Source organism: Oncorhynchus tshawytscha, linkage group LG07 (genome assembly GCF_018296145.1).
Source record: "Oncorhynchus tshawytscha isolate Ot180627B linkage group LG07, Otsh_v2.0, whole genome shotgun sequence".
Taxonomy (NCBI): Eukaryota; Metazoa; Chordata; class Actinopteri; order Salmoniformes; family Salmonidae; genus Oncorhynchus; species Oncorhynchus tshawytscha.
In genome coordinates, this window is record NC_056435.1 from 7,956,638 (window position 1) to 7,974,808 (window position 18,171).

The 18,171-nt window shown below is 44.7% G+C and overlaps 1 protein-coding gene across 4 annotated transcripts in view; it reads right to left on the reverse strand.

Annotated features, from left to right (window-relative positions):
* The window catches only part of LOC112255162 (nck-associated protein 5), a 175,752-nt gene that overhangs the window by 148,851 nt on the left and 8,730 nt on the right, over nucleotides 1-18,171 (reverse strand). For 3 of the 4 annotated variants that reach the window (XR_006083685.1, XM_042323988.1, XM_042323992.1), the window contains exon 2: nucleotides 6,376-6,484. Coding sequence is in view for 3 of the 4 variants with exons in the window: in XM_042323988.1 (XP_042179922.1) it covers nucleotides 6,376-6,438 (63 nt within the window). In the remaining variant the exon portion in view is untranslated. Of the gene's footprint in view, nucleotides 1-6,375; nucleotides 6,485-16,180; nucleotides 16,340-18,171 lie in introns of those variants that run through there. The other variant, XM_042323989.1, reaches the window with a different exon arrangement.

Genomic DNA, 18,171 nt, shown 5'->3' on the forward strand with positions numbered 1-18,171 from the left:
TGGAAACCCACCCCATAGCTTTGAAGGGCCAGTCTGCAGTTCAAACAACAATACCAAAGCGGTCACCATAACCTCATGAGGCAGGTACATTTATAAGTTATTTCAAATGGATGTACCAATCGCAGATTGCCCGTTTAATAATTGTAGGTCTGGCCTCATCCATGGTGCATGCATGTACTAACATGTACTAACATGTACTATGAGAAGTGACAGGGAATGAGGACTGATGGGGCTGTGGGCAGGCAGAGGCAGCAGACACAGAAGGGCATCATTCAGATACAATATACTGCATCACTGCATAATTGCATGACTAAGAGCAGTCTCATCTGCAGCAGGCAGACTTTTAACTGATAAAAATACATATACCCAGAGAATCCACCCAGCAACACAGATCTCTTATGTAATGTAAGGCAGAGAGTGCTCTAGTTAGGCTACAGCTCGCCCTACGCCCTTCCTTTAGAGACATGGGGTTATTAAATGGTTAAACCCAAATGACTTCCTGTATAAAGTCTATTGGAGTTAATTGGATCAATAAAGCCGGATATCTTCTTTCATGTGTACAGTAGGTACTATTCCACTGGACAGTAGTGAACCTTAATACCAGCAGATTAACTTAACCAACACTATCCTCCAACTACATGTTGCTTTATGAACAGAAATGCAATAATATGTACTTCACATATGTCATTTGTAATATTGGAAAGATTCAGTCTGTACCTTGCAAACAGCTTTGACCCAGAATGGTCCGTGTTTCTATTGGCTATTTCCCCAAACACAATCTTCATTGTAGAGGAAACATATGTCGAGTCACTACCATCTCTCAATATATCCTATAAAACACCCAGAACAGAGACGGATGCCTCTTTTTGTGAGCCAGGGGGGTCATGTAATCCATCCAGTGAAGAATAGATGAGGTAAATATTCAGCCACAGCTGCTCTGTAGACAGGTGACATGTGGTGTTTTGACTCTAGAAGGTTTTGAAATGGTTGAGAAGTTTGGCCTACTGGCCTTACACAGCAGATGTGTGCGTCTTGTGCAGGAACCCCAAGGTAAATGCTTTAAGCGTATACATATCTCAATCAACAGTGGGCAAAACATGAAGTGCTTCAATGGAACTTGTAACTAAATATAATTTCACCAAACGGAAACCTTTAGAAGTGTTATTATCTTCACAAAACCTTATTGGTAACAGCAAAAATACCAACGGCAAACATGTTAACAAACATTGTCAAAATACTTTGTATATCCCAACAAAGGGACCCGATAAAGAGAATGCTTTCAAATCTACTGGCGGACAATGTGTTGAACAATTACACAAAATGCCTGTATTCATAGATACCCATTGTCTAACCGGTGACCAGATACAGGTACATTCGGATTCGAGCTGGAAACGGGAACAAGAATGCTGGGCCTGTCGCCAGACGGAATGTCAGAAATGGCCTTTCTTGTTTTCGCAGATGCCTGGGAAAATAAATGTATCGGGAAGCTCATATCCTCTCAGGAAAGGGAGTGTTTACAGGCTTTAGTGAGTTTCTCTGTCAGGGCCACGAGGGCTCTGGAACCCTGGCTGGGATCCTCCACATCCCTCCTCACCAGGGCAGGCCAGAGCCAGACATGTCCCACCATAGTGCCCCCGTCCCTGGGTAACAACTCAGCGCCGCTGGCCCCATTCCGCCACTAGCTCCACGTTAGCCTTCTACTAATGCTACAGGGCTCCTTCTGCTCCTCTCCTAGGGCAACGGAACAACATTCTGCCCCTATATACTCCAGCTGGTATAAGAACTGTCGGTAACACTTTCTATGTCACCAATATCTATAATGCATTACAAACCCTCACAATGAGTCATAATGCAGCGACAATCTTGAGATGTACACACATAATAACTCATAATGCTCTGTAGACAACATATGTTAGTGTTACGGAAATGTCTGGGAACTAGCACGGTAGATGACGCGATTGTGCCTATAAGTCTACAAGTCTAATAGTCATAATGTGATTCATGTGTCCACTCTAAAACAGCCGCATCTAGCTCAAGCTGTCCCTTGAGAGAGAAAGAGACAGCGCATGCATGACTAAATGACCAGACAAATATTGTTGCATGGTACAGCGTCTGGTTAATACGGCCCAGTATCAGCCATGACAGTGAACCAGGCCAACACGTGTCTAATGAAAGCAATAAACACCATATCACCAAATCTTCAAACGGTAATTGCACCGCCTGCTATCACATAGGGTGCCATAAACAAGGCGCAATAATCAGGCACGTGGTGATGTCCTTCTGAAGTGCTTTGAGGGTATGATCATATCATGGTGAAGGGAAAGTGAACCACTTTTCAGTATAAGTTCATGACCACCATTTAATCAACATCTTAGACTGGAATTAGAGACTTTTTGATTTCATTCTCTTCTGAAAATGACCTAAAACCAATCAATTCTGCGTCACGTAATTCTGATACACATAAACCTCATTCCCACTAGGGAGGGTGTCCAATCAAAAATGCATTATTTTGACCAATGGGTAAATTGTGTAGATACTCCTCTGAGAACACCAATGGTCCAACCCTCACGTCTCTATCATAATCCGTTCAAAATTATTGGAGTTTTTACCCTTGTAGGATGGCCAAGATTAAGGGTAACTAAATCAATGGAGGCCAGGGAATAAAAGTGCCGAGAAAATCTGCAAAATAGCAGTACGTCAGCTAGGCGGGATGCCGTTAGAGAATTAAGGCAAACTGACAGGCTCACCGTTGAACTCTCATCTTTCTTCTTGATTCCGAAGGACATAAAACAATATAAAGGTAAGATAGATATCAATTTTGAGACATGACATGTAGTATTTTCATATTTTAGTATATGGCTTTTCATATTAATGGGAAGTTCCTGTTCTTTTTTTGAAGATTTCTCAGAAAAACAAGCGTATCTCTGTGAAATGTCTACAGAGCACTGAGCTTTTATCGCCAACACTTTTCACATTTAATTCAGCTCGTGTCATGAACCAACTCTGCAGAACATACCGCCACCACATGTTGCTGTGAGAAGCGACACCGCTCTGACAACAGAGTTTGCTGCGTATTGTTCGGATGTGTCCGACATATTTTGAATATAACGATAATGATATATTAAAGAAAGACCCCAACTGAATGATTCAGAACATGAAGAATATCCTGGTCGAATGTATTTTGTTTTATAACATAAAGAAGTGAAATTTCAGAGGGCAGAGTGGGTGGACACACTACACTAGGTCCAAACCAAGCCAAGCTAGGGCAGGTTGTACTCTGCTGGCCTGGTTAAACATCCACCATAGTTGCTGGAACCATGCTGGAAAGAACCATGTGAAAACATAAAAAAAGGCCTTAATCGAGACCCACCACCACAGACAGACGTGCTTGTACTTGACATTCCAAAGGAGCACTTAATACCGGGTTCACCTTGAGTTAACCCTGACAAAAAACAAGTTTCCACTCTCCAGTCTTGTGTGTCGCTCGAGACACCGGGGGACAGATAAGCCTGTCAATCACGTCGACACAAACACAGCCAGAGGAGGCTGCTTTTTCTCAAACCGTCTGACAGGGTATGTTTAGTGTACCAGATCTGGGTTCAAAGCCAAATAGTAGCTGTTTTGTTTTAAATACTTTAGCTGCACTTGATTGAGTTAACCTCAATGGGACCAATGGAGTAGTCCCAAAAGTGCAACTGCAAATCCCGACCATCTGGCACTCTGAACACAGGTCTGGTTTGTACTTTTCTCTGACCTGTTTGAGCTGTAGTGAAGGAGAGAGAAAGAGACAGATACACAGAGGCACAGAGAGAGACGGAGACACAAAGAGAGATGGAGATAGAGAGAGAGACGGAGACACAGAGAGACCGAGAGACAGAGGGAGACAGAGATATACACTGCTCAAAAAAATAAAGGGAACACTAAAATAACACATCCTAGATCTGAATGAATGAAATATTCTTATTAAATACTTTTTTCTTTACAAAGTTGAATGTGCTGACAACAAAATCACACAAAAATTATCAATGGAAATCAAATTTATCAACCCATGGAGGTCTGGATTTGGAGTCAAACTCAAAATTAAAGTGGAAAACCACACTACAGGCTGATCCAACTTTGATGTAATGTCCTTAAAACAAGTCAAAATGAGGCTCAGTAGTGTGTGTGGCCTCCACGTGCCTGTATGACCTACCTACAAAGCCTCCTGGGCATGCTTCTGATGAGTCTGGACAGCTCCTGGACAGTCTGTGGTGCAACGTGGCGTTGGTGGATGGAGCGAGACATGATGTCCCAGATGTGCAGTCCATAGCATCAATGCCTTCCTCTTGCAGGAACTGCTGACACACTCCAGCCACATGAGGTCTAGCATTGTCTTGCATTAGGAGGAACCCAGGGCCAACCGCACCAGCATATGGTCTCACAAGGGGTCTGAGGATCTCATCTCGGTACCTAATGGAAGTCAGGCTACCTCTGGCGAGCACATGGAGGGTTGTGCAGCTCCCCAAAGAAATGCCACCCCACACCATGACTGACCCACCGCCAAACCGGTCAATCTGGAGGATGTTGCAGGCAGCAGAACGTTCTCCACGGCATCTCCAGACTCTGTCACGTCTGTCACGTGTGCTCAGTGGGAACCTACTTTCATCTGTGAAGAGCACAGGGCGCCAGTGGCGAATTTGCCAATCTTGGTTTTCACTGGCAAATGCCAAACGTCCTGCACGGTGTTGGGCTGTAAGCACAACCCCTACCTGTGGACGTCGGGCCCTCATACCACCCTCATGGAGTCTGTTTCTGACCATTTGAGCAGACACATGCACATTTGTGGCCTGCTGGAGGTCATTTTGCAGGGCTCTGGCAGTGCTCCTCCTGCTCCTCCTTGCACAAAGGCAGAGGTAGCGGTCCTGCTGCTGGGTTGTTGCCCTCCTACGGCCTCCTCCACGTCTCCTGATGTACTGGCCTGTCTCCTGGTAGCGCCTCCATGCTCTGGACACTACGCTGACAGACACAGCAAACCTTCTTGCCACAGCTCGCATTGATGTGCCATCCTGGATGAGCTGCACTACCTGAGCCACTTGTGTGGGTTGTAGACTCCGTCTCATGCTCCCACTAGAGTGAAAGCACCGCCAGCATTCAAAAGTGACCAAAACATCAGCCAGGAAGCATAGGAACTGAGAAGTGGTCTGTGGTCACCACTTGCAGAACCACTCCTTTATTGGGGGTGCTAATTGCCTATAATTTCCACCTGTTGTCTATTCCATTTGCACAACAGCATGTGAAATTTATTGTCAATCAGTGTTGCTTCCTAAGTGGACAGTTTGATTTCACAGAAGTGTGATTGACTTGGAGTTACATTGTGTTGTTTAAGTGTTTTTTTGAGCAGTGTTTAAAGGGACATAGCGAGAAAGAGACACAGAGAAAGAGACAGACACAGAGAGAGATGGAAACAGAGAGAGACAGATACACATAAAGGGACATAGAGAGAGGGAGACACAGAGAGAGACAGGGACAGAGAGAGACAGAGACACATAAAGGGACATAGAGAGACAGAGACACATAAAGGGACATAGAGAGAGAGACACAGACAGAGAGAGACAGACACAGAGAGAGATGGAAACAGAGAGAGACAGATACACAGAGAGGGATGGAGACACAGAGAGTGACAGAGACAGAGACACAGAGAGACAGAGAGACAGAGAGAGACAGAGACAGAGAGAGACAGAGACACAGAAAGGGACATAGAGAGAGAGACACAGACAGAGAGAGACACAGAGAGATACAGAGATCTGTACCCCCGCACATTGACTCAGTACTGGTACCCCGTGTATATAGCCTCGTTATTGTTATTTTATTGTGTTATATATATACTGTATATATATATTATTATTGTTGTTTTTAACTTTTGTTTATTTAGTAAATATTTATATTTAGTAAAACTCTATTTCTTGAACTGCATTGTTGGTTAAGGCCTTGTAAGTAAGCATTTCACAGTAAGGTCATCATCTGTTGTATTTGACGCATGTGACAAATAACATTTGATTTGATTTGATTTGAGTGAGTGAGACAGAGAGGGAAAGAAAGAATGAGACAGACAGAGAGAGAGAGACATAGAGAGAGAGAGAGAGAGAGAGACATAGAGAGAGAGTGAGAGAGAGAGAGAGAGAGAGGGAAAGAAAGAATGAGACAGACAGACAGAGACACAGAGAGAGAGAGAGAGAATGAGACAGACAGACAGAGAGAGAGAGAGAGAGAGAGAATGAGACAGACAGACAGAGAGATAGAGAGAGAGAGAGAGAGAGAGAGAGAGAATGAGACGGACAGACAGAGACACAGAGAGAGACAAACACAGAGGGAGAGGAGCTTTCCACTTTGACTTACCACCAAGCTGCTGTCCAGTGACAGTCTCTTTAGCTGCTCCCTCCTCTCCAGGTGTCTGTTCATGGTCCTCCTCTTCCACTGCAGCCCGCTGCCACGGCCCTGGGAGCCACTGTGGGAGGGGAGGAGTGGGGAGAAGATGGGAGAAGCCAAATATCACTCTTTTGTACAGGAGAGACATTACCCTTGGTCCTCCCAGTTGGCTGCTGGGTACATCAGTAGTGAGGCTTTAGTACATTAGTAGAGCTCAGAGCCCATGTTATATTTTGCGTCTTTGAAGCTGAGAAGGCGGCACCGCCACGCTCCCTCTCTCTCTCCTTCTCCCTCTACCTCACCCTTTCTATCTCTCCCTCCTCTTTCCTGGCTGCCCGCCCTATCTCTCGCTTTTTCCCTACCGCTTCTCTCGCTCTGTTATTGTTGTGCTGCCCGCCTGCTCGCTCTGCTAACCTGATAGCAACCCGGAAGTGTTGGAGAGAGGGAGAGGGAGAGCCTCACTCCACTGATCATCCCTGAGTTGATATGTTTTCTGTCCCCCTCCCTCCCTTCTCCTACTCCATGTTTTCATAGGCTTCTCCAAACAGAGCTGGGAACCAGCGCGACCGGGCCAATGCAGGCTAAGAGAGAAAATAAACACTTCACTTCACGCATACTACTCCTCTACAAAGAGCAGGCTCTGTGCCTTCGCTCAGCCCTGCCACAGAGTAAGCACACAACCTCCTCATCAGTGAAGCGCCCGGGTCAAAGGTCGCATAGTGACCGCCAAGGGTTAGGGACGTTCTGTCATGACCGCTGTATAGTATGTAATGTATGGATTCTGTGTGTTGTGTGTGTGTGTGTGTGTGTGTGTGTGTGTGTGTGTGTGTGTGTGTGTGTGTGTGTGTGTGTGTGTGTGTGTGTGTGTGTGTGTGTGTGTGTGTGTGTGTGTGTGTGTGTGTGTGTAATTACAGTATGTTACGTATTCTAGGAGCCACTTCAAAAGAGAAAATCTCTCTTTTGATTCAACGGCAACTTACACTTGAGTCTGTGTAAATTGCTTTGGGTACTGAATACAATTCATCTCTTTTAATGCTGAATTATTCCAGGTTTCCACCCTGTCTGAGACTTCAATGGCTTGACTACACTTGTCAGTCAGTATACTACTGACGTCAAAATGCTACGCTACATCCAATGTCAATCTCCCATATCCAAAAGTTTCAGTCAATATACTGCTAATATCCAGGTAGCATTTCACACCCACACAGAAATTGTTCATCTCAAACCCAATTGACTACTCACTGCTCTTACCCCAGCACCGGTGAAACTGGTTGAGATTACATCATTACACCCAGAAACTGGTTGAAATGACGTAATTATGATGACATGTCTCCCAGTCTTGCTGGGTTGGTCAGCCCATTTTTGCTGTTCTACATCTAAACGTGGAAGGAAGGGGATTGATCAACGACAGGACAGGGCGTCATGCAGGCTTACTCTGGTTATGCCACCAGCACAGACGGTTTCTGTTCTTCTTCATTTCTCCCTGATGATCTTACATTCAGTAGTTTTGACGTCAATCAAACCTGGGTTCAAATACTATTTGAAATGATTTAAAATACTTTAGCTGGATTCCATTGAGCTTGCCTGGAGCAACGTAACCAATAGAATTGTCACAAAACTACAAAACCTGCCCCATCTGGCAGGCTAAAACAAATGTCCAAAGTAGCTGAAATGATTCAAATAGTATTTGAACCCAGGTCTGATTCCTTTGTGTGCCAGGACATTACGTTCAGCTGTAATTCTCATTCCATGTTAAGATTACATTTCAGTTAGTGCCTTCTCTCTAAAGACTAGACTGGATGTAAAGCCCCCACACTTCCTGCGGACGCCCAGATAGGGATTGTGGGTAATCAAGAGCAAATGATTCAAATGGATTAACGTTTGAACTTGACTGTCCTGACTCGAAAAACATAATAGATTAACCAGTCAAATGCAATGACACCATTTCGCTTGAAGGTAGGGGAGGGGAGTCCGGAAATTAGAACCAGAGAATACGTTTACGCTGAGCGGTGAGAGCCTCTAATGGAGCCGTGCAGCTTATGCCCAGTCTTCATTGAAATGAATGGGGGGGCATTTCACGCTCGGCAAAAGTTACGGTTGTGGTGTAGCAGTTCAGTAAGGTTGCATAGAAACAGGTGGTCGATAGGAGGTCGTGAAGCTGAGCCAAACACATTTGGAGTCAGATATGAGAATGGGAAAGGTAGGGAAATGCGATAACGTACAATGACAAAACCTTATGGTTGAATAAAGCAACTGACTCTCGGTCTTGGATAAGCTGCTTCTGACATGGTCAAGTTCGGAGAAATATGTGCAACTGGCCAAAAGCAAAGGAGAGAAAACGCACGAGGCAGGACGTCCGTCTGTAGGCCAGTGTCCTACATCACCAGCCGAATGGTGAAAAGACTACAATAACATGTGTCGATGTAAATGCGCCACGTGATATTTTACAAAGACGTCAGATTCAAACGTCCGTGGTAACGTCAATGAAAAGGCCAAGTGGTTGGAAATGTCCCCAATGGAGCTCAGGGATATGATTTCATACAATTACAATGCCAAGGGTCATGGGTTCGATTCCCGCTAGGGCCACCCATATGTAAAAGGTATGCATGCAAGACTGTAAGTCGCTTTAGATAAAAGGGTCTGCTAAATGGCATATATTATTATTATTATTAAGTTTATCATTATTATAATTGTATGTAACAGAGGTGGTTCAGTGAACATACACTTGTGTGATGAGTAACCTTTTTGGTGTGATTAGCACATTTGGGATAGTCCTGAAGAATTGGTTATAGACTTTAGCTCAGAGGGCTAACACTGTCCTGAGACCTGGGTTTGATACCCAGTCTATCCCATATGCTGTAGAAGCTGATGGAGTCTCACCAGTCTGTTTATTGGCCAAGGGAACTCAGCAGCATAAATAGGCCATAGAATACTAGGAACAGATTACGGCGGTGATGATCTCTGGCCCACGCGATCATCATGAAATACAATCCCACGGGGACCTCCCTATCCTCATCTCCCGATCTCCTCATACACCACAGCCCCTCCTTTCTCTAAATGATTTACACCAAACCCAATTACCACTGTGTAAAACCAGTCTTCTGTTGGGGGCGGCACAGAGACAACAAAGAGAGACACACGTCTACGGCCATATTACGCGCTCGTCCCAGCCGGTAAGACAGTAAGTCAGCCAGCCAGCAAGTCAGCCGGGTTGAATGGATGCAATCAAAGGTCCACGGACAATCCTGACATCTGGGAGTCTTTGTGTACACCCCTAATTAGATGCCAGGGTGGAGGTGGAGGCGGCTCTGAGGGTTATGGAGGGGGAAACCACTCTTTTTAACATCTGCTGAGGGAGAAACTAGGAGGGGGGGGTGCTTTTGGGGTTGCACGGGGGTGGACTAGAGAGGTGAGAGGCTGGCTGAGGATAATGAGAAAAGAAAATAGCATTATGATCACTTATATACAATTGTAATAAGGTATGCATCACTTAAATGACATATGCACTGCGATAGGTTATTGTTCTGTGGATGCACTGATCCATCAACAGATGTAGGATCTTGATCTAATCATTATTTTGTTGCTGAGAATTTTCCTTCACAGCAGGAAATGCAAACTTGTAATGTATTCAATGTTTAAGAAAAAGGCATCCAAAGTTTACAATTTCCACTTGAAAAATGTCAGACTTGATTTGCCCTAACGAAAAATGTATCAACCCTTACACAAAATGTCCATAAATTATAATCTACATAATAATTCCGGTTGCGGCCTTTTCCTGCTGTAGCAACCTGGCTCAAATTAAGATCCTTCATCTGTATGGTGTTCTGCTGTTGAATATCAGAAAATTATAGACATTGTCTAGGTATGTTATTCATTCAGGTTCTATTTGATGGTGAATTTGGGCTATCTTAAGTATCAGCTGATGAAATGAAACTCATGTTTTAATTCACATACACTATTGTTCAAAAGTTTGAGTTCACTTAGAAATGTCCTTGTTTTTGAAAGAAAAGCTTTTTTTTGTCCGTTAAAATAACTTCAAATTTATCGGAAATACAGTGTAGGCATTGTTAATGTTGTAAATTACTACTGTAGCTAGAAATGGCAGATTTTTTATGGAATATCTACATAGGCGTACAGAGGCCCATTATCAGCAACCATCACTCCTATGTTCCAATGGCATGTGATAGCTAATCTAAGTTTATCATTTTAAAAGACTAATTGATCATTAGAAAACCCTTTTGCAATTATTTTAGCACAGCTGAAAAATGTTGTCCTAATTAAAGAAGTCATAAAACTGGCCTTCTTTATTTAGACTAGTTGAGTATCTGGAGCATAAGCAATTTTGGGTTCGATTACAGGCTCAAAATGGCCAGAAACAAATAACTTTCTTCTGAAACTCATCAGTCTATTCTTGTTCTGAGAAATGAAGGCTATTCCATGCGAGAAATTGCCAAGAAACTGAAAATCCCGTGCAACGCTGTGTACTACTCCCTTCACAGAACAGCGCAAACTGGCTCTAACCAGAATAGAAAGAGGAGTGGGAGGCCCAGGTGCACAAGTGAGCAAGAGGACAAGTACATTACAGTGTCTAGTTTGAGAAACAGACGCCTCACAAGTCCTCAACTGGCAGCTTCATTTAATAGTACCCACAAAACACCAGTCTCAACGTCAACAGTGAAGAGGCGACTCCGGGATGCCGGCCTTCTAGAAAGAGTTCCTCTGTCCAGTGTCTGTGTTCTTTTGCCCATCTTAATCTTTTCTTTTTATTGGCCAGTCTGAGATATGGCTTTTTCTTTGCAACTCTGCCTAGAAGGCCAGCATCCCAGAGTCGCCTCTTCAATGTTGACGTTGAGACTGGTGTTTTGTGGGTACTATTTAAGGAAGCTGCCAGTTGAGGACTTGTGAGGCCCTCTCTTTCTCAAACTAGACACTCTAATGTACTTGTCCTCTTGCTCACGTGTGCACCGAGGGCCTCCCACTCTTTCTATTCTGGTTAGAGCCAGTTTGCGCTGTTCTGTGAAGGGAGTAGTACACAGCGTTATACGGGATCTTCAGTTTCTTTGCCAATTTCTCGCATGGAAAAGCCTTCGTTTCTCAGAACAAGAATAGACTGATGGGTTTCAGAAGAAGGTTCTTTGTTTCTGGCCATTTTGAGTCTGATGACTCACAAGTGTGTGTCAGAGACAGTGCTGCCCTTTGTACCCATACAGTCAAACATTCACCTACTCTTATTCCCATTTCTCCACTAAGCAAAGAACCGTACACCAATAAGGCCGCTTTATAGAGGGATAGATCAAACAGAGATATCCATTGGTTGTTGTCGCTTGAACTTTAAACCCCAAACTATTTCTATTGGAGGAACAAACGTTTTGGCTACAAATGATTACACCCACAATCACCATTACATTTTGCCATTTCCTCTGAGCTGAATACAATTGAACGTCTGATAAATGCTTGGTGTTGTGTGTTGGCAGTTGAACATTATTGGTCATAACACATCACGAAACACAATGACCGACTCGGTCGGCAAACACCATCTGGTCTCTCAGTGCCATATAAATTCTCAGAGAGAATGATTCCAGACATGCGTTCTGTTGCATGAGTTCTCAAATAGCACTTTCATCTATCACATAATGCAATGAAAACAAGAGGAAAATGGACTCTCACGTCGAAAGAAAAACCCAATTGGCGAGGTAGTACATGTGTCCCAAATAGCACTATATGGGGAATATGGTACCATTTTGGATGCAGCCTGGATCAATACCACCCCCCCAAAAAAGAAAAATGAGCTTGCCAGGAAGTGTCAGTCAGCCTGGGATGGATAGCGATGGTTGACATTGATTGGAGCACCGGCCCTTGCCCCGGGACCCTATTTATATTGTCTGTGTGTTTGAATGGAGGAGGGCTATAAAGGAAAGGGGGTCAAGCTGGAACCCGGAACCACCCCCCAGCCAAGGCCTCGTTTTGTGAATGATTCATCCAGGTTGCTCAGGCAGGGTGCAGAATGAATGGGGAGGATAATTATACATTGGAGATTTGAGAGAGAGGAGTCTAGGCTACCTCCTAATTCCCAGATAGCTATTACTTTTCAAATATTGAGAGGTGGGAGGTAAGCATGATGTGAATGTGAGGGTATAGAAAGAGAGAGATTGCATTGGCAATGTTAACGTATGTTTCCCATGCCAATAAAGCCCTTAAATTTAAATTGAATTGAGAGAGAGAGAGAAACAGAGAGAGAGAGACACACAGAGAGAGAGAGAGAGAGAGAGGGGGACACACTAAGAGAGAGAAACAGAGAGAGAGAAAGACAGAGAGAGAGCGAGAGGGAGAGAGAGACAGAGTGAGAGAGAGAGCGAGTGAGAGGGAGAGAGCAAGTGAGAGAGAGAGTGTGTGAGAGAGAGAGAGAGAGAGAGAGCAAGTGAGAGAGAGCAAGTGAGAGGGAGGGAGAGAGAGAGAGAGAGCGAGAGAGAGAGAGAGAGAGAGAAAGAGAGCGAGGGAGAGAGAGATTGAGTGAGCGGGAGAGAGAGGGAGAGCAAGAGAGAGAGAGCGAGAGAGAGAGAGAGAGAGAGAGAAAGAGAGCGAGGGAGAGAGAGAGATTGAGTGAGCGGGAGAGAGAGGGAGAGAGAGAGAGCAAGAGGGAGGGCGGGAGAGGGAGGGAGGGAGAGGGATGGAGAGCAAGAGAGAGAGAGCGAGAGCAAGAGGGAGGGCGGGAGAGGGAGGGAAGGAGAGCAAGAGGGAGGGAAGGAGAGCAAGAGAGAGAGAGCGAGAGAGAGAGAGAGAGAGAGAGAGAGGTCCATCTGTGTGGAAGGCTAGCAGCACAGATGGCGTATGATGATCAGTCCAATATGTCCGCAACCTCCTGTCTCTTTAGCTCGGGTAGTGCACTATTACTGACCAGAGCCCATTGGGTTTTGGTCAAAAGTAGCACACTACCTGAGGAATAGGGTGCCTTTTGGGACAAGGTTTGTGACAGACAGACAGACGGACGGACGGACGGACGGACGGACGGACGGACGGACGGACGGACGGACGGACGGACAGACAGACAGACAGACAGACAGACAGACAGACACGGACGGACGGACGGACGGACGGACGGACGGACGGACGGACAGACAGACCAAAAGTCATCATGGTATTAGAGATAAGGTCAAAAAGTTCAATTATCTCCAAGATTAAACACTTATGTAATTTTAGTTTGCTTAAAGATGTACATTGTCATTGCTCTCTACAAAATCTGCCAACCACTAGCTTCCCTAAGGCACCCTGGTCAAAAGTACTGTTGTGCACTATCCTGTAAATGGAATAGGGTGTGATTTGGGACACACCCAATGTGTTTACTCCCTGTTGCTGCCCTTCTGTATCACTGTACTGTTTTAACGTGCTGTTGTGGGGGTGAAGCTTTAACTGGGCTATAGCTACAGCCTTTCTCAGCAAGGTGTAACAATGACAGTGGCACTGTTAAATGGTAAAGGTCAAAGGTACAAGCACTTTGAAATTGTCTACAGGCTGATATGTGTAAAAAAAAAAAAAGTAGCAAAGGATGTATGTGAGACCTTTGAATGTGCATGCGTGTGTATGTGCGTGTGTATGTGTGTGTGTGTGTGTGTGTGTGGCTGGGAGGGGGGTTGTTATGTGTGTGTGTGTGTGTGTGTGTGTGTGTGTCTGTCCACAAGGCCAGGAGGATTGGATATGGAAAAACAAACAGAGCTAGGCCAGGGCCAATGAGACAGCTGAAGGAGACAGACAGCAGAGACAGAGAGCTGAGTGAGGAACAACAGGTTGTACACAAAGCAGAGCTCCCTATAGGGTCTAGTTAACACATGGGGAGTGTAGGGGGAATTAACTGGAGAAGACAGGAAGTGTCATCAAACAACGTACCCATGTGATCAAGGTGTTCCACAGTGTGGATTTATACACACCCACACATTCTGTAAATACATATGCTATATACACACTTACACACACACTTACACATACACACTTACACACACACACACACACACACTTACACATACACACACATACACACACACACACACACAAACACACACACACAAACACACACACTTACACACACACACACACACACACACACACACACACACACACACAGCTGTGTGAGATACAGGATGGGTGTGAGTTATTGAGCAAGTCATGTGCTACGTGTGAGCTCACTCCTAAGAGATGAACAGACAGACATTTGTTACATTCCGATCCGCATTCTATCGAGTGTGTTTTTATTACAACCCTCGCCCGACACCCTTTCTAACACGTCGTAAGTCGGCTCAGGGTTTTACACCTAACGTAGCTGACCCTATTTGTAGGGGGGAATTGTTCATGTTGTGTAGCCTTTCAACAGGTTGAATATGGGAGTGTTGCTGTGCTGTAGATGTCTCAGCCAGAGACACACACACACATTTCAAATTAAATATGCTTGCTCTGTTAAGAAAAAGCCTAGGAGCATCTGGCAAAATTAATTGACATATTTTTGCTCTGCGCTCATGTCACGTGCAATAAAACATGAACTGCAAATACTGCATTAAGCATGACGTAGGGACACAATCTACTGGAACTGATAGAAATGTATTTGAATTCTAATGAATATCCTTAATTTCTGCGACAGTGACACAAGACTTCAAACTCCCTTCAAAACTCACAAACTCATTGCTGGTCTATGGAAGAAAATGTGTTGTGTCACTGCGCCACTGCACACAAGTTCATTAGGGTTGCTTGGGTTAAAACTTTTCATCAAAACAATGAGCGTAATGTCATCGTCTAGCTCATCAGGGATTCAACGCTGCAGAAACACATTTCCCTCCACCGATCGCACCCCAAACACAGGCCCTTAGGAAGACCTTATTACATCCTGAAACAAATCAGATGGGTTTCCTGCCTTCGGGCCAGCGCTGGGTTCAAATAGTGCTTCAGAATCATTTCAAATGCTTTAGCCGGCGCTTGATGAGATTTCCTGGTGCAATGGAACCAACTGAAAAGTCCCACCCACCACCTGGCACTCCAGGCAAATGCTCCAAGTGTTTGAACAATTTTAATAGGATTTGAACCCAAGTCTGCTTGGGACTTTCAATCACAATGTCCAGCATGTGTAGCCTAGCCCCAGCTGCCCTGCTGACAGGAACATGACTGGGCTGCGGTCTGTCTCTCTCATCATGGCAGCTGGTTAGGAAAAGAAACAGAAAAACACTGAAGTCCAAAGGGACACTGCATGTATCACACCAAGCTGTGTGAGCACAGGGATCTTCCAAGCCTTGTCTATGTTAATACATAAGTTATGCCTGCTGGGTATGTGGCCACATTTGGAATGTGTGTAAGCAATTTGATCCTGACCTGTTTGCGCCTCTGTCTGTCTGTCTGTCTGTCTGTCTGTCTGTCTGTCTGTCTGTCTGTCTGTCTGTCTGTCTGTCTGTCTGTCTGTCTGTCTGTCTGTCTGTCTCTCTCTGTCTCTCTCTCTCTCTCTCTCTCTCTCTCTCTCTCTCTCTCTCTCTGTCTCTCTCTCTCTCTCTCTCTCTCTCTCTCTCTCTCTCTCTCTCTCTCTCTCTCTCTCTCTCTCTCTCTCTCTCTCTCTCTCTCTCTCTCTCTCTCTCTCTCTCTCTCTCTCTCTCTCTCTCTCTCTCTCTCTCTCTCTCTCTCTCTCTCTCTCTCTCTCTCTCTCTCTCTCTCTCTCTCTCTCTCAAATGCAAATTATCGCACCAATTACCCATGGGCCTGTGTGTCCGTGTCAACGTGCGTCAGAAAATGAGCATCTATAACTTACGTCTTGCCTGGCAAATCCTCTGCTTCACTCAACAGGTTGGCAGCAGCCTCTGATAAGTCTACATCAGACGTTGTAACATGGAATTCCCTTTGAAGGTGGCTGGAAACATGCTCCTCTGGTAAATTCCCAGTGAGGAGTAGAAATAGCAGGGGAGACTGAACGAACACACACTCACTCTGGCTTGCCAGACTGGTGCTCTGCAAACACCCTGCAACTTGTAACGAGGGAGGGAGGAGGGAGGGAGGGGGAGGGAGGAGGGAGGGAGGAGGGAGGGAGGGAGGGAGGGAGGAGGTGGTGTGGGTGAGAAGAAGTTCCACATTACATCATGTGCAGCTGTTGACAGGCCAGTGTTTATTAACTAACTGTCATGAGCCATGGGATCTGTTGCTGCAGGATTCACACCCCGGCTTGCCACATACACACACACACACACACACATGCACGCACGCAAACACACACACGCACGCACGAGATCACATGAGCGCACCAGTGGAGGCTGCTGAGGGGAGGACGGCTCCTAATAATGTGCTGGAACAGAGCAAATGGAATGGCATCAAACACCTGGAAACCATAGAAACCATGTATTTGATGTATTTGATACCATTCTGCTCCAGCCAATACCACGAGCCCGTTCACCCCAGTTAAGGTGCCACCAACCTCCTGTGTCGCGCACACACATACGCATGTGCACACACACTTGCACGCAGACAGGCAGTAGGTGGGCCTACACACACATACAGTAGCAGACACTGACTCACACGCAACATGCTAATGGCACATAATATAACACACAACTTCACAACCCTTCTGACGGACGGTAATTACACGGCGACAGAATGATGCCGAGACTATGATTTATCACTTTCACATATTTATTGCAAAGTTAAAGAAACCACACAACTCAAATCAAAATTGCATGTCACATTCTTCGCAGTTGTAGACTAACAGTGAAATGCTTACTCAACTCTATGCACAATGACTACTTTTAACAATTTCCACAGAAAATTGTATGTATAGTTTGGTAACAGAATAACGGTCAAATCTCCATTCGTTTTTTTATGTGAGGCAGTTTTTCAAAAACGTTTGAATATCTACTCCAAATTAAGAAAAAATGGTCTGTCAGCTATGATATAACAACCTGAGTTTGAAAAAAATCTATTTTGGTTATTGACAGTAAGTGAAGTGGATTAACACCCGGTAACAGAATGATGGTAACAGAATGACGTAATGGGTCCCTGATCTGTACTATACAGAAATGCAAAATTATGAATGTCATTCTCTTCATGGTGATGTATCCTGAATAGACACAAAGGTAGAACCAGTGATATCATGCTTTGCATGTTTGGCTATTATTCCACACACTGGCTATTATTCTAATGAGCTCCGCCCCCAAACAAGACCAAATTCATCTGTACCAATCACAGATGACTGTGTTTCACAAGTTTGGACATCACAGTAGAGCACAGTATAGTATAGTATAGTATAGTATAGTATAGTAGAGTACAGTAGAGCATAGTTCAGGACAGTGTCTAGTTAAATAAAAATACATTTAAAAAATACAGTAAATTATAATGTACTCTAGTGTGCTCTACTGTACAGTACTAAACTCTACTGTACAGTACGGTACAGTACTGTGTTGTACTGACCTCTACTCTACTATACTTTACTTTGACCACCACGCGACAGAAAGAGAAAGAAAACAGTTATGAGCTGAACATAATAGTATGCCAGTGGAAGAGAGGACAGTAGCAGGTGACTCTGGTGACCACAGGTGACTGTGGTGTGTGACTACTATGAATTCCCATTGTAGCCAATTGAGTTGTAGTCATTCTGTTACGGATTTATTTAGTCTTGTCGTTACCCGATTTGGTAACAGAATGAAGCATTTGAACCACTTAATAAGTCATTGCAAAAAGGGATTTTCAGGTGAACAAAAGAGAAGAGCAGTCGCAGATACAGTCAACCATAAATCATTTCAGGTTAAATTACAA